The sequence below is a fragment of the Panulirus ornatus genome, chromosome 19 (assembly GCF_036320965.1).
Source record: "Panulirus ornatus isolate Po-2019 chromosome 19, ASM3632096v1, whole genome shotgun sequence".
Taxonomy (NCBI): Eukaryota; Metazoa; Arthropoda; class Malacostraca; order Decapoda; family Palinuridae; genus Panulirus; species Panulirus ornatus.
Genome location: NC_092242.1, coordinates 26,559,699 through 26,575,831, shown reverse-complemented (window position 1 = coordinate 26,575,831; position 16,133 = coordinate 26,559,699). Strand labels below are relative to the sequence as shown.

At 40.6% G+C, this 16,133-nt stretch overlaps 1 protein-coding gene across 1 annotated transcript in view; it reads right to left on the bottom strand.

Moving 5' to 3' along the window:
- The window catches only part of LOC139755466 (phospholipid-transporting ATPase ABCA3-like), a 151,899-nt gene that overhangs the window by 21,432 nt on the left and 114,334 nt on the right, over positions 1-16,133 (bottom strand). The window contains 3 exon segments of the mRNA XM_071673799.1: positions 2,674-2,802; positions 10,422-10,598; positions 14,960-15,046. Coding sequence (XP_071529900.1) covers positions 2,674-2,802; positions 10,422-10,598; positions 14,960-15,046 — 393 coding nt within the window.

The window sequence follows — 16,133 nt, the reverse complement described above, 5'->3', positions numbered from 1 at the left end:
CAAACACCTGATCCACACATCCTCTACCACTTCTGAAACCACACTGCTCTTCCCCTATCTGATGCTCTGTACATGCCTTCACCCTCTCAATCAATACCTTCCCATATAATTTACCAGGAATACCCAACAAACTTATACCTCTGAAATTTGAGCACTCACTCTTATCCCCTTTGCCTTTGTACAATGGCACTATGCACGCATTCCGCCAATCCTCAGACACCTTACCATGAGTCATACATACATTAAATAACCTTACCAACCAGTCAATAATACAGTCAACCCCTTTTTTAATAAATCCACTGCAATACCATCCAAACCTGCTGCCTTGCCAGCTTTCATCTTCCGCAAAGCTTTTACTACCTCTTCTCTGTTTACCAAATCATTTTCCCTAACCCTCTCACTTTGCACACCACCTCGACCAAAACACCCTATATATATATATATATATATATATATATATATATATATATATATATATATATATATATATATATATATATATATATATATATATATATATATATATATATATATATATATATATAAATATATATATATATATATATATATATATATATATATATATATATATATATATATATATATATATATATATATATATATATACACATATGTATATATGTATATATTTTCTTTTTTTTTATACTATTCGCTATTTCCCGCGATAGCGACGTAGCGTTAAGAACAGAGGACTGGGCCTTTGAGGGAATATCCTCACCTGGACCTCTTCTCCGTTCCTTCTTTTGGAAAATTAAAGAAAAAAAAAAAAAAAAAAACGAGAGGGGAGGATTTCCAGCCCCCCGCTCCCTTCCCATTTAGTCGCCTTCTACGACACGCAGGGAATACGTGGGAAGTATTCTTTCTCCCCTATCCCCAGGGAATATATATATATATATATATATATATATATATATATATATATATATATATATATATATATATATATATATATATATATATATATATATTATATATATATATATATATATATATATATATATATATATATATATATATATATATATATATATATATATATATATATATATATTTATATATATATGTATATATATATATATATATATATATATATATATATATATATATATATATATATATATATATATATATATATATATATATATATATATGTATATACATAATTTGTTTATGGATGGGGTTGTTAGGGAGGTGAATGCAAGAGTTTTGGAAAGAGGGGCAAGTATGAAGTCTGTTGTGGATGAGAGAGCTTGGGAAGTGAGTCAGTTGTTGTTCGCTGATGATACAGCGCTGGTGGTTGATTCATATGAGAAACTGCAGAAGCTGGTGACTGAGTTTGGTAAAGTGTGTGAAAGAAGAAAGTTAAGAGTAAATGTGAATAAGAGCAAGGTATTAGGTACAGTAGGGTTGAGGGTCAAGTCAATTGGGAGGTAAGTTTGAATGGAGAAAAACTGGAGGAAGTAAAGTGTTTTAGATATCTGGGAGTGGATCTGGCAGCGGATGGTACAATGGAAGCGGAAGTGAATCATAGGGTGGGGGAGCATTGAAGAATGTGTGGAAGTCGAGAACATTATCTCGGAAAGCAAAAATGGGTATGTTTGAAGGAATAGTGGTTCCATCAATGCTGTGTGGTTGCGAGGCGTGGGCTATGGATAGAGTTGTGCGCAGGAGGGTGGATGTGCTGGAAATGAGATGTTTAAGGACAATGTGTGGTGTGAGGTGGTTTGATCGAGTAAGTAATGTAAGGGTAAGGGAGATGTGTGGAAATAAAAAGAGCGTGATTGAGAGAGCAGAAGAGGGTGTTTTGAAATGGTTTGGGCCCAAGGAGAGAATGAGTGAGGAAAGATTGACCAAGAGGATATATGTGTCGGAGGTGGAGGGAACGAGAAGTGTGAGACCAAATTGGAGGTGGAAAGATGGAGTGAAAAAGAATTTGAGTAATCGGGGCCTGAACATGCAGGAGGGTGAAAGGCGGGCAAGGAATAGAGTGAATTGGATCGATGTGGTATACCGGGTTGACGTGCTGTCAGTGGATTGAATCAGGGCATGTGAAGCGTCTGGGGTAAACCATGGAAAGTTGTGTGGGGCCTGTATGTGGAAAGGGAGCTGTGGTTTCGGGCATTATTGCATGACAGCTAGAGACTGAGTGTGAACGAATGTGGCCTTTGTTATCTTTTCCTAGCGCTACCTCGCACACATGAGGGGGAGGGGGATGGTATTCCATGTGTGGTGAGGTGGCGATGGGAATGAATAAAGGCAGTGTGAATTGTGTGCATGGGTATATATGTATGTGTCTGTGTGTATATATATATGTGTACATTGAGATCTATAGGTATGTATATTTGCGTGTGTGGGCGTGTATGTATATACATGTGTATGGGGGTGGGTTGGGCTATTTCTTTCTTCTGTTTCCTTGCGCTACCTCGCAAATGCGGGGGAGAGCGACAAAGCAAAATATAATAATATAATGATATATATATATATATATATATATATATATATATATATATATATATATATATATATATATATATATATATATATGTATCACATGACAGCTAGAGAACATATACGAGCAAACAAAGTCTTTTCTTCGGTTGTTCCTGGGACTACCTCGGTAACATAGGGAACGGCGAAGAATTTTATGCATACCTGTTTAGCGCTGGTCTCCCTCTCTTGCAGGGGGAACACGAGGAAAGAGGCGGAAAGGAAGGCGAGAGCGAGTGGCATCATCTCAGAGTAGACGTAGGTACTGGTAGAGAACTCGGTCTTAAACATCCACTGCAAATAAGATAAACATCTTGTCATGTAACTCTATATATGTGTTGACTGACGGGCTTACACAGGAAACGTTGTTCGCTGTGTGTGTGCTGAGAGGAGCGGCAGGTGTAATGACTGATCATTTACTGGCAGAGATGAGAGTGAACAACTGTGATGTCTAGGGAATGAGGAAGTGACACATGTACGAAAGAAATGGTGTAGTGGACACGTCTGAAAAGGTGGCATGAGCGTAGAGACACCATGAATGAGAGACTGCGAGATGGATACCATGAGAGACTGAGAGATGGATACCATGAGAGACTGAGAGATGAATTACGTGGGCAAATGATACTAAAGGAATGGATGATATCTAACGAAGCAGTGCTTTAATGTGTAGGTGAAGTGTACGGTAGAAGGATGTGTGAGAAACAATAGTGAGTGCTGGAATGAGAAAGATAAATCACCTGTGAAAGAAAAAAGGAACAGGTATGAACGATCCCTGCTGGGAAGATGTGTGAGTGACTGGGAGGCGTGCAAGGAACACAGATGAAGGTCGAGAGAAAGACTTTGGAACTGATGACCAGAGATGGGGTCAGAGTGTGAGAGAACTACGAAAGATAAGAAAGGATTTTAGGAGGTGAATGGTGTGAGAACAAATAACAAATGGGATTAACAATGAGGGTAACGGATGTGGAAGTGACAACAAATAATAAAAATGAACACAAATAAACTCAAACAGCAACAGACATCTAGGTTCTAAAGACGCTGTTTGTGTTAGTGGAGAACAGAAACTCAGGCAAGTGCTGTAAGACTAGAAAGACACAGATGTTCAGAGAAGCCTATAGAAATTCATAAAGCTAAAGAGGCACAAATGATGTCAGTCTTGGATTTGAAGAAAAATAAATTCACCAAGATTGTACTTAAAAGTATCTATGGTACTGCTTTTAACTACACTAACTGGTAAATCATTCCATGTTAGCCTCACTCGACATGAAATACTTGTCTATTACTACGAATAAAATCGGTCAAATCTAACCTGAAGTTACTTGTTAGATCGAGATTATCGAAGCCTTTGATAATCCTGAATACCTGTATCTAATCATCTTTTAACTTTCCATTTTCTGAGTTATGATGATTGAGATCGTGTAGTCCCTCAGTCAGGGAATGATCGTGGCAGCTTGCCTCTGTACTCTGTTCTTCCTGTCTATGTCATTCTCAAATAAGGTGACCAAAGCTGAGCATAGTATTCCAGTTATGGACGCACTAGCGACTTGTAGTGAAGACAATTTCCCTAAACTTAGATTCGAAGATGTTGTTCGCCTTTTATCTGATTCTGTGCACCGCTGCCAACTTGGCTCTATCATTACCACATCCATGTCATTTCCCTCGCTTATCATTAATTGCTCAACAGAATTCATACAGTTGCTTGTTGTTGTTTTTTGTTTTTTATTTTCACGACCGATATGTAAATTTTGCACTTATCGTTATAAGAATTTATTTTCACCTGAGATCCCAGTCCAGCAGTTTGTCTATGTCATTTTGAAGCTGTCAATATTCAGTTTTTCCTGTAGATTTATTTCCTAACTAGGTATCGTCCGCCAGTTTCGATATGTTACAATGCAGACCATTGTCAATGATGTCAATATGTATGAGAAAGAGAACAGATCCCAAGATTGATCCCTGTGGCACACCATGTGTTTCGCCCAACCATTCTGATACTTGACCATTAATCACAATTCTTTGTTACGGCCAGTCAACCAGTTTCCTAACCACAGAAGTACAACCTCATCTATACCATGGACCTAACTCTTGTTAGTAACCTTTGATGTGGAACTTTATCGAACACTTCTTGAAGATCTAAACAGGTGACATTAACTATTCTACTCTCAATATACATTGTGATCTTATCATAAAAGGTGTCAAGCAGATTTCTCAAACAAGAACGATTTCGTCGGAAAGCTATGATGAGAATCTATTATCATGTGGCATACGGATGCATTAGAAAGGGTAGCGACTGGTAGAATGAGGAGAACTCAACAGTGAAAGGAAAAGAGATGTGTGTGGAAGGTATGTGAGGGACAGGATTTGATTACGAGGAATACAAAAGAAAACAGCTGGAAATATATATAAAAAAAAAAGACGCAAGAGATGAAAAGCATGGTAAATGAGAGAGAAGATGAGAGAATATCAGTGATCTTTAGAAGAAAATAAGTTCTGGAATAAGGTGAAAGTGGACTGAGATGAGTTTGTTTTGGAAGATTGCATAAACTGTGAAAATATTCAAGTCTTCCGCCGAGTGATGGCAAAAAGTAAAGACTGCAAATGATAGAGCACAAAAATACAGTTATGGTACATACAAAATAGAAAACGAATGGGTTGGAGAATGTGAAAAGAGGATGGAGAAGTACGTAACAACCAACAATATGACTTGAAAATGACATGGATAGATTATCTTGAAGAACTGTTGAATGTGTTAGATATTAAGATGGACGTGGTTTGCTTAGGGCGAGGTAGCATGATGGGTGAGAGAGTCATGGCGAATGATAAGGAGAAAAGAGATAGGGTGAGAGCCTTGCACAAGATAAAGTATGACAAAGCGACAAGAATGGATGGGATTATGTTTGAGAATCTCAATGGAAGACGTGTTACCTTATAGCTGATCGGTTAGCGAGAAAATCTGACGTTTTGATAGCCCAATGTAAGGTGCCCAAGGACTTCCAGAACACATTGTCAGTGCCCTTATGAATTGACTAAGGGGCAGAGATTAACGCTCCAATTACAGAGCTGTAGATCTGCTAAGTATGTCTAATCAGGTGTATAGGAGAGAGAGAGAGAGAGAGAGAGAGAGAGAGAGAGAGAGAGAGAGAGAGAGAGAGAGAGAGAGAGAGAGAGAGAGAGAGAGAGAGAGAGAGAGAGAGAGAGAGAGAGAGAGAGAGACAGACAGACAGACAGACAGACAGAGAGATGATAGAGAGTAGTGTAGTAAACAGAACATCTGACTGGAGAGGACCAGTGTGGGTTCAGGATAGCGTGGAGGATGTGTGGACCAGGTGCTTTGCTTTCGAGAGTTCGCACGAAAAATTTTTGGGGAAAGAGTCTGGCTTGTGCGTGGTATCCACAGATCTGGAGGAGGCATAGGATGGGCTTGACGGAGGTATACCGGGGTCGATGAGCTGTCAATGGATTGACCCAGGGCATGTGAAGCGTCTGGGGTAAACGATGGAAAGTTGTGTGGGGCCTGGATGTGGAAAGGGAGCTGTGGTTTCGGTGCATTATACATGACAGCTAGAGACTGAGTGTGAATGAATGTGGCCTTTGTTGTCGTTTCCTAGCGTTATCTCGCGCGCATGCGGGGTGAGGGGGTTGTCACTCCATGTGTGGCGGGGTGGCGACGGGAATGAGTAAAGGCAGCAAGTATGAATTATGTACATGTCTACAGTATATATGCATATGTCTGTGTATGTATATATATGCATACGTTGAAATGTATAGGTATGTATATGTGCGTGTGTGGACGTGTATGAAAATAGATGTAAGTGTGGGTGGGTAGGGCCATTCTTTCATATGTTCCCTTGCGCTACCTCGCTAACGGGGGAGACAGCGACAATGTATAATAAGTAAATATATATATATATATATATATATATATATATATATATATATATATATATATATATATATATATATATATATAAAACCCTTCCCACCTTGTATTTTTACTTTCTAAAAGGGGAAACGGAAGGAGTCATGAGGGGAGTGCTCATCCTCCTCGAAGGCTCAGATTGAGGTGTCTAAATGTGTGTGGATTTAACAAAGATGAGAAAAAAGGGAGAGATAGATAGTATGTTTGAGGAAAGGAACCTAGATATTTTGGCTCTGAGTGAAACGAAGCTCAAGGGTAAAGGGGAGAGAGTGGTTTGGGAATGTCTTGGGAGTAGAGTCAGGGGTTGGTGAAAGGACAAGAGCAAGGGAAGGAGTAGCGATACTCCTGAAGCAGTAGTTGTCGGAGTATGTGATAGAGTGTTAGAAAGTAAACTCTAGATTGATATGGATAAAACTGAAAGTGAATGGAGAGAGACGAGTGATTATTGGTGCCTATGCACCTGGTCATTAGAAGAATGATCATGAGAGGCAAGTGTTTTGAGAGCAGCTGAGTGAATGTGTTAGTAGTTTTGATGCACGAGACCGGGTTATAGTGATGGGTGACTTGAATGCAAAGATTAGTAATGTGGCAGTTGAGTGTATGATTGGTGTACATGAGATGATCAGTGTTGTAATTGGAAATGGTGAAGAGCTAGTAGATTTATGTGCTGAAAAAAGACTGGTGATTGGGAATACCTGGTTTAAAAAGAGAGATATACATAGGTATACAAGTTTGAGTAGGAGGAATGGACAGAGAGCGTTGTTAGATTACGTTTTAATTGATAGGCGTGTGAAAGAAAGACTTTTGGGTGTTCATGTGCTGAGAGGGGTAACTGGAGGGATGTCTGATCATTATCTTGTGGAAGCGAAGGTGAAGATATGTAGAGGTTTTCAGAAAAGAAGAGGTAAATTTGGGATGAAGAGAGTGGTGAGAGTAGTGAGCTTGGAAAGGAGACTTGTGTGAGGAAGTACCAGGGAGAGATTGAGTGCAGAATGGAAAAAGGTGAGAGTAAATGACGTAAGGGGAGTGGAGGAGGAAAGGGATGTATTTAGGGAAGCACTGATGGCTTGCGCAAAAGATGCTTGTGGCATGAGAAAGGTGGGAAGTGGACCGATCAGGAAGGGTAGTGAGTGGTGAGATGAAGAAGTAAGATTGTTAGTGAAAGAGAAGAGAGAGGCATTTGAACGATTTTTGAGGGGAAATAGTGCAAATAACTGGGAGATGTATAAAAGAAACAGGCAAAAGGTCAAGAGAAAGGTGCAAGAGGTGAATTAGAGGGCAAATGAGAGTTGGAGTGAGAGAGTATCATTAAGTTTTAGGGAGAATAAAAAGATATTTTGGAAGGAGGCAGATAAAGTGCGTAAGACAAGAGAACAAATGGCAACATCGGTGAAGGGGGCTAATGGGGAGGGAATAACTAGTAGTATTGAAGTGAGATGGAGATGGAGTGAGTATTTTGAAGGTTTGTTGAATGTGTTAGATGATAGAGTGGCAGATAGAAGGAGTTTTGGTCGAGGTGGTGTGCAAAGTGAGAGGGTTAGGAAGAATGATTAGGTATACAGAGAAGAGGTAGTGAAAACTTTGCGAAGATGAAAGCAAGCAAGGCGGCGGGTTTGGATGGTATTGCGGTAGAATTTCTCAAAAAGGGGTGACTGTGTTGTTGACTGGTTGGTAAGGATATTTGATGTATGTATGGCTAATGGTAAGGTGCCTGAGGATTAGCGGAATACGTGCATACTGCCATTGTACAAAGACAAAGGGAATAAAGATGAGTGCTCAAGATACAGAGGTATAAGTTTTTTAATATTCCTGGGATATTGTTTGGGAGGGTATTGACTGAGAGGGTGAAAGCATGTACAGAGCATCAGATTGGGGAAGAGCAGTGCGGTTTCAGAAGTGGTAGAGGATGTGTGGATCAGGTGTTTGTTTTGAAGAATATATGTGAGAAACACTTAGGAAACAAATGGATTTGTCTGTAGCACTTATGAATCTGGAGAAGGCATATGATAGAGTTGATAGAGATGCTCTGTGGAAGGTATTAAGAATATATGGTGTCAGAGGTAAGTTGCCAGAAGCAGTGAAAAGTTTTTATCGAGAATGTAAGACATGTGCACGAGTAGGAAGAGAGGAACGTGATTGGTTTTCAGTAAATGCCGGTTTGCGGCAGGGGTGTGTGATGTCTCAATGGTTGTTTAATTTGTTTATGGATGAGGTTGTTAGGGAGGTGAATGCAAGAGTTTTGGAGAGAGGGGCAAGTATGCAGTCTGTTGTGGATGAGAGGGCTTGGAAGTGAGTCAGCTGTTGTTCGCTGATGATACGGCGCTGGTGGCTCATTCGTGTGAGAAACTGCATAAGCTGGTGACTGAGTTTGGTAAAGTGTGTGAAAGAAGAGAGACGACTCAGTTGGGAGGTAAGTTTGAATGGAGAAAAACTGGAGGAGGTGAAGTGTTTTAGATATCTGGGAGTGGATTTGGCAGCGGATGGAACCATGGAATCTGAAGTGAATCACAGGGTGGGGGAGGGGACAAAAGCTCTGGGAGCGTTGAAAAATGTGTGGAAGGCAAGAATATTATCTCGGAAATCAAAAATGGGTATGTTTGAAGAAATAATGGTTCCAACAATGTTATATGGATGCAAGGAATGGGTTATAGATAGAGTTGTGCAGAAGAGGGTGGATGTGTTGGAAATGAGATGTTTGAGGACAATATGTGGTGTGGGGTGGTTTGATCGAGTAAGTAGTGAAAGGGTAAGAAAGATGTGTGGAAACGAAAAGAGTGTGGTTGAGAGAGCAGAAGAGGGTGTTTTGAAATGGTTTGGTCACATGGAGCGAATGAGTGAGGAAAGATTGACAAAGAGAATATGTGTGTCAGAGGTGGAGGGAACGAGAAGAAATGGGAGACCAAATTGGAGGTGGAAGGATGGAGTGAAAACGCCTTTTGAGCGATCGGGGCCTTAGCATGCAGGAGGGTGAAAGGCGTGCAAGCAATAGAGTGAATTGGAACGATGTGGTATACCGGGGTCGACGTGCTGTCAATAGATTGAACCAGGGCATGTGAAGCGTCTTGGGTAAACCATGGAAAGTTTTGCGGGGCCTGGATGTGGAAAGGGAGCTGTGGTTTCGGTGCATTATACATGACTGCTAGAGACTGAGTGTGAACGAATGTGGCCTCTGTTGTTATTTCCTAGCGCTACCTCGCACGCATGTGTTAGGAGGGGGTTGTCATTTCATGTGTGCGGGGTGGCGCCAGGAATGAATAAAGGCAGCAAGTACGAATTATGTACATGTGTATATATGTACATGTCTGTGTATGTATATATATATGTATACGTTGAAATGTATAGGGATGTATATGTGCGTGTGTGGACATCATGTATATACATGTGTATGTGGGTGGGTTGGGCCATTCTTTCGTCTGTTTCCTTGCGCTACCTCTCTAACGCGGGAGATAGCGACAAAGTATAATGATTATAGATAAGAAAAAAAAAAAAGATATATATATATATATATATATATATATATATATATATTCTTTTTCTTTTTTTTCAAACCAGTCGCCATTTCCCGCATTAGCGAGGTAGCGTTAAGAACAGAGGACTGGGCCTTTGAGGGAATACCCTCAACTGGCCCAATTCTTTGTTCCTTCTTTTGCAAAAAAAAACGCAGGAAAATGAAACATGACAAATGTTTGATTTTCAGATCAAGCCAGATTTCTGGTAATGTGTTGATATTTAGAACATATCTTTTCCGTGTGACCAACCTCTGGCGTACTGTACTAATACACTTCATCTTGAGTATCTAACAGTTGGCTTCGTGTGTTTTCCTACCTTACAATGACACTCAGTATCTACCAACATCAAACATCACATTCACCAATTTTTGGATATCATTTTGTCAATGGGATTCCTTAAGAGACGTCCTTCTATCAGATATCGTATTGATTTGACGTTCATGATATGTATATTGGGAGGAAATAGATGTTGGGCTATGATAACTCACCGAGGTGTTTGGAGGCACAGGCCAGTTGGTTGTGGCGATGGTGTGGTTGTTGGAGTTGGTGGCTAGGCGGAGGAGGGCGTTGCTGGCCAGGTTGGCGCCCACACCCAGCGTGTGGAAAGGGATCGTCTGGCCCAGGATGTTCATGGTGGCTTTGTCTCTGGTGCCCAAAAACTCCGCCTGAGGAAGTTATCAGTTATGGTTGTAATGTTAGATTTTATGGTTATCTATAGAAAAGGTTATCTAGCCAGACATCATACCATGCGTAAGTGAAAGAATGCAAATGGCTTGTTGGCTGGTTATTTGGCCTGAAGACTTATCAGCTACCAGGTTCATGAAGGACCTCACAACGATATCATAACTCCTATTTGATTAACCTTCAACACCTTCAGGAGTTGAGGTAATTATAAACTACATACATCCTCAATATGTATATGTCCCTGGGAGAGAGAATCAGTGCGCTCCTATACAGTTGTATATCCCAAGATTATCAATTCTCATACTACATTATTTCATTGTAAAGATTATGATAATGAAAAGAATAGTTTTATATATATATATATATATATATATATATATATATATATATATATATATATATATATATATATATATATATATATATATATATATATATTTTTTTTTTTTTTTTTTTTTTTTTATACTTTGTCGCTGTCTCCCGCGTTTGCGAGGTAGCGCAAGGAAACAGACGAAAGAAATGGCCCAACCCCCATACACACGTACATACACACGTCCACACACGCAAATATACATACCTACACAGCTTTCCATGGTTTACCCCAGACGCTTCACATGCCTTGATTCAATCCACTGACAGCACGTCAACCCCTGTATACCACATCGCTCCAATTCACTCTATTCCTTGCCCTCCTTTCACCCTCCTGCATGTTCAGGCCCCGATCACACAAAATCTTTTTCACTCCATCTTTCCACCTCCAATTTGGTCTCCCTCTTCTCCTCGTTCCCTCCACCTCCGACACATATATCCTCTTGGTCAATCTTTCCTCACTCATTCTCTCCATGTGCCCAAACCATTTCAAAACACCCTCTTCTGCTCTCTCAACCACGCTCTTTTTATTTCCACACATCTCTCTTACCCTTACGTTACTTACTCGATCAAACCACCTCACACCACACATTGTCCTCAAACATCTCATTTCCAGCACATCCATCCTCCTGCGCACAACTCTATCCATAGCCCACGCCTCGCAACCATACAACATTGTTGGAACCACTATTCCTTCAAACATACCCATTTTTGCTTTCCGAGATAATGTTCTCGACTTCCACACATTTTTCAAGGCTCCCAAAATTTTCGCCCCCTCCCCCACCCTATGATCCACTTCCGCTTCCATGGTTCCATCCGCTGACAGATCCACTCCCAGATATCTAAAACACTTCACTTCCTCCAGTTTTTCTCCATTCAAACTCACCTCCCAATTGCCTTGACCCTCAACCCTACTGTACCTAATAACCTTGCTCTTATTCACATTTACTCTTAACTTTCTTCTTCCACACACTTTACCAAACTCAGTCACCAGCTTCTGCAGTTTCTCACATGAATCAGCCACCAGCGCTGTATCATCAGCGAACAACAACTGACTCACTTCCCAAGCTCTCTCATCCCCAACAGACTTCATACTTGCCCCTCTTTCCAGGACTCTTGCATTTACCTCCCTAACAACCCCATCCATAAACAAATTAAACAACCATGGAGACATCACACACCCCTGCCGCAAACCTACATTCACTGAGAACCAATCACTTTCCTCTCTTCCTACACGTACACATGCCTTACATCCTCGATAAAAACTTTTCACTGCTTCTAACAACTTGCCTCCCACACCATATATTCTTAATACCTTCCACAGAGCATCTCTATCAACTCTATCATATGCCTTCTCCAGATCCATAAATGCTACATACAAATCCATTTGCTTTTCTAAGTATTTCTCACATACATTCTTCAAAGCAAACACCTGATCCACACATCCTCTATGAGTCTACGGGCAAATGAAACACGATAAGATCCCAAGTGTGCTTTCGTGTAATAATCACATCATCAGGGAGATACAAGAGAGAAATATAACAATCAGTTATGATACAAGGAAGAGACGTAGCTAGGACGCCATTTGGTAAACAAGTGACTACCCGAATGTAGGTCGGGTGCGTTCGAGTCTGGCAATAAGCATATCATACACTTAATATGTGGACAAGGAGGGAAACTGTTTACAAATTTCATCAACAATAAAGCTATCCAATTTGTATAGACCTCCACTAACATTAATCTTCTATCATCAAATACACAACGAATTGTAACACTGATATTAGTGAAGGTCAATACAAATTGGATAGCCTTATTGCTGATAAGCTTTGTAAACAGTTCCCCTTCTTGTCCACATAATGATTTTATGAACTCTTGTTGCCAGACTCGAACGCTCCCGACCTACATTCGGGTAGTCACTTGTTTACCAAATGGCGTCCTAGCTATGTCTCTTCGTTGTATATCAATCAAGTGTTATATTTCTTCTTGTATCTCCCGTAATGATGTGATTATTACAAGAAAATACACTTGGGAACTTATCGTGTTTCATTTCCCCGTAGACTCATGGGAATATACTTGATCACGCAATCAATTTTGATCCTTTTCAATATATATATATATATATATATATATATATATATATATATATATATATATATATATATATATATATATCTTTTTCTTTTTTGCTTTGTTGCTGTCTCCCGCGTTTGCGAGGTAGCGCAAGGAAACAGACGAAAGAAATGGCCCAACCCACCCCCATACACACACATATATATATATATATATATATATATATATGTATATATATATATATATATATATATATATATATATATATATATATATATATATATATATATATATATATATCCCTGGGGATAGGGGATTAAGAATACTTCCCACGTATTCCCTGCTTGTCGTAGAAGGCGACTAAAAGGGGAGGGAGCGGGGGGCTGGAAATCCTCCCCTCTCGTTTTTTTTTTTTTTTTTAATTTTCCAAAAGAAGGAACAGAGGGGGCCAGGTGAGGATCTTCCAAAAAAGGCCCAGTCCTCTGTTCTTAACGCTACCTCGCTAACGCGGGAAATGGCGAAAAGTTTAAAACAAGAAAATATATATATATATATATATATATATATATATATATATATATATTTTTTTTTTTTTTTTGTTTGTTTGTTTACTTGGTCCCTGTATCCCGCGTTAGCGAGGTAGCGCAAGGAAACAGACGAAAGAATGGCCCAACCCACCCACGTACGCATGTACGTACATAAACGCCCACACACGCACATATACATACCTATACATTTCAACTTATACAAACATGTACATGCACAGACATATACATATATACACATGTACATATTCATACTTGCTACCTTCATGCATTCCCGTCGCCATGGAGACTAAACTGGGAATAAACCTTGGAAAAAAAAAAAAATCTAAGATGGCTAAGATTCAAGAAAAAGAAAGATGATATAAACTTCTAAATCAAGAAAATGAAAATGGTAATGGGAATGTTCTAAGAACCCTAACCAACTGTAATTGTTGTCAGCCGATCCTACAAGCGAAGGAGATTTCCCTACTGACGTAACCAGCTGCTAAACAGATTCGCTAAGAACATCTGCACAAATCTAACTCCGAAAGCCAATTGTCTGGTAAACAAACCAAAGATATAAGCTTGACTAAGGCATAACCCAGACTACTAACCAAACCAACCCTCAGACAAATCACACCCACTAACCAAAGTCCTCCAAACGTAAAAGATCAAGAAAAAAAGAAAACACTGAATACTAAACCAGCTTATTGACTAAACCAACACATAAAGCCACCTGGCCCACAGACCAAAGTAATCTAGCAACCATACCGACGCGGACCAGCACAGTGGAAGACACCCAACAGACCGGAGGTAAACAAGTCCAGCAACCAAACATTGGTCAACCAAATCAACCAATCAAGCAACTAAGACAAAAGCTAAACCCAGTTCATCAAAGACCATCAAGGACAGGCTAGCAAAATGAACCTACTAAACAACCCTCAAACCAAACAACCTCACCAACCATACATTCACCAAACATGTCAAACCAAACAACCTCACCAACCACATTCACCAAACATGTCAAACCAAACCAACTCATGAGCAAAAAACCATGAGGAGAGCCAAATCATAAACCAAGTAACCCCCCCCCCCTCCATACTAAACCAACGAGATATAACCCAACGAAACAAAACACCAAACCAGTACACTAACCGACCCACAACACTCTGAAGTCTAGGTCACCCCCCCTCCTCCGCCCTCCTCCTCCTCCTCCTCCTCCTCCTCCTCCTCCTCCTCCTCCCTTCCCCATCCTGTCTCGATCAAGCACAACACAAAACACCCCAAACAAACCTACTTACATAATCAACCCAACGACCACATCAAAGCATTTATTTTGGCTGACCAACACAACTTGCTAGACAGCAAACATTGCTCACCGAACAGATGTAGTTCTCGCGGTAGATGAAGAGGTCGCGTTTTGCTGCAGCAAGGAGGCTGTTGGTCATGTTCTCCACCACGCTCACCTGTGAGAATGAGAAGGCTCACCTGTGGGAATGAGAAGGCTCACCTGTGGGAATGAGAAGGTTCACCTGTGGGAATGAGAGGGTTCACCTGTGGGAATGAGAAGGTTCACCTGTGGTAATGAGAAGGTTCACCTGTGGGAATGAGAGGGTTCACCTGTGGGAATGAGAAGGTTCACCTGTGGGAATGAGAAGGTTCACCTGTGGTAATGAGAAGGTTCACCTGTGGGAATGAGAAGGTTCACCTGTGGTAATGAGAAGGTTCACCTGTGGGAATGAGAAGGTTCACCTGTGGGAATGAGAAGGTTCACCTGTGGGAATGAGAAGGTTCACCTGTGGTAATGAGAAGGTTCACCTGTGGGAATGAGAGGGTTCACCTGTGGGAATGAGAGGGTTCACCTGTGGTAATGAGAAGGTTCACCTGTGGGAATGAGAAGGTTCACCTGTGGGAATGAGAGGGTTCACCTGTGGGAATGAGAGGGTTCACCTGTGGTAATGAGAAGGTTCACCTGTGGGAATGAGAAGGTTCACCTGTGGTAATGAGAAGGTTCGCCTGTGGGAATGAGAAGGTTCACCTGTGGTAATGGAAAAGTTATCTCATGGAAATGGAGAGGTTCACCTGTGGTAATGAGAATGTTCACTTATGATGATAAGAAGGTTCACGTGTTCATCTCCTTGTCAACTCCTCTCTCAACCAACCCATTTCAGCACACCCTCTTCAGCTCTCTCAACCACACTCTTTCATTAACACACCTCAATCTTACCTAATCATTACTTACTCGATCATCTCTACTCACACGACATAGGATCCTCAGACATTTCATTTCCAACATATTCATCCTCCTATGTACTTTCTCATTTATAGCCCATGCCTCCCATCCAAAACAACATTGTTGGGACTGCTATACCTTCAAACATACCCACTTTCGCCCTCCCAGATAGTGACCTCTCCCACCCTTAACACATATTCCTCATTGCCCCCGAAACCTTCGCCTCCGTACCAACCCTATGACATCTCCGCTTCCATGGTCCAGTTTGCTGCCATGTCTTCTACTGGGTAACCAAAGCACTTCACTTTCTCCACTTTTTC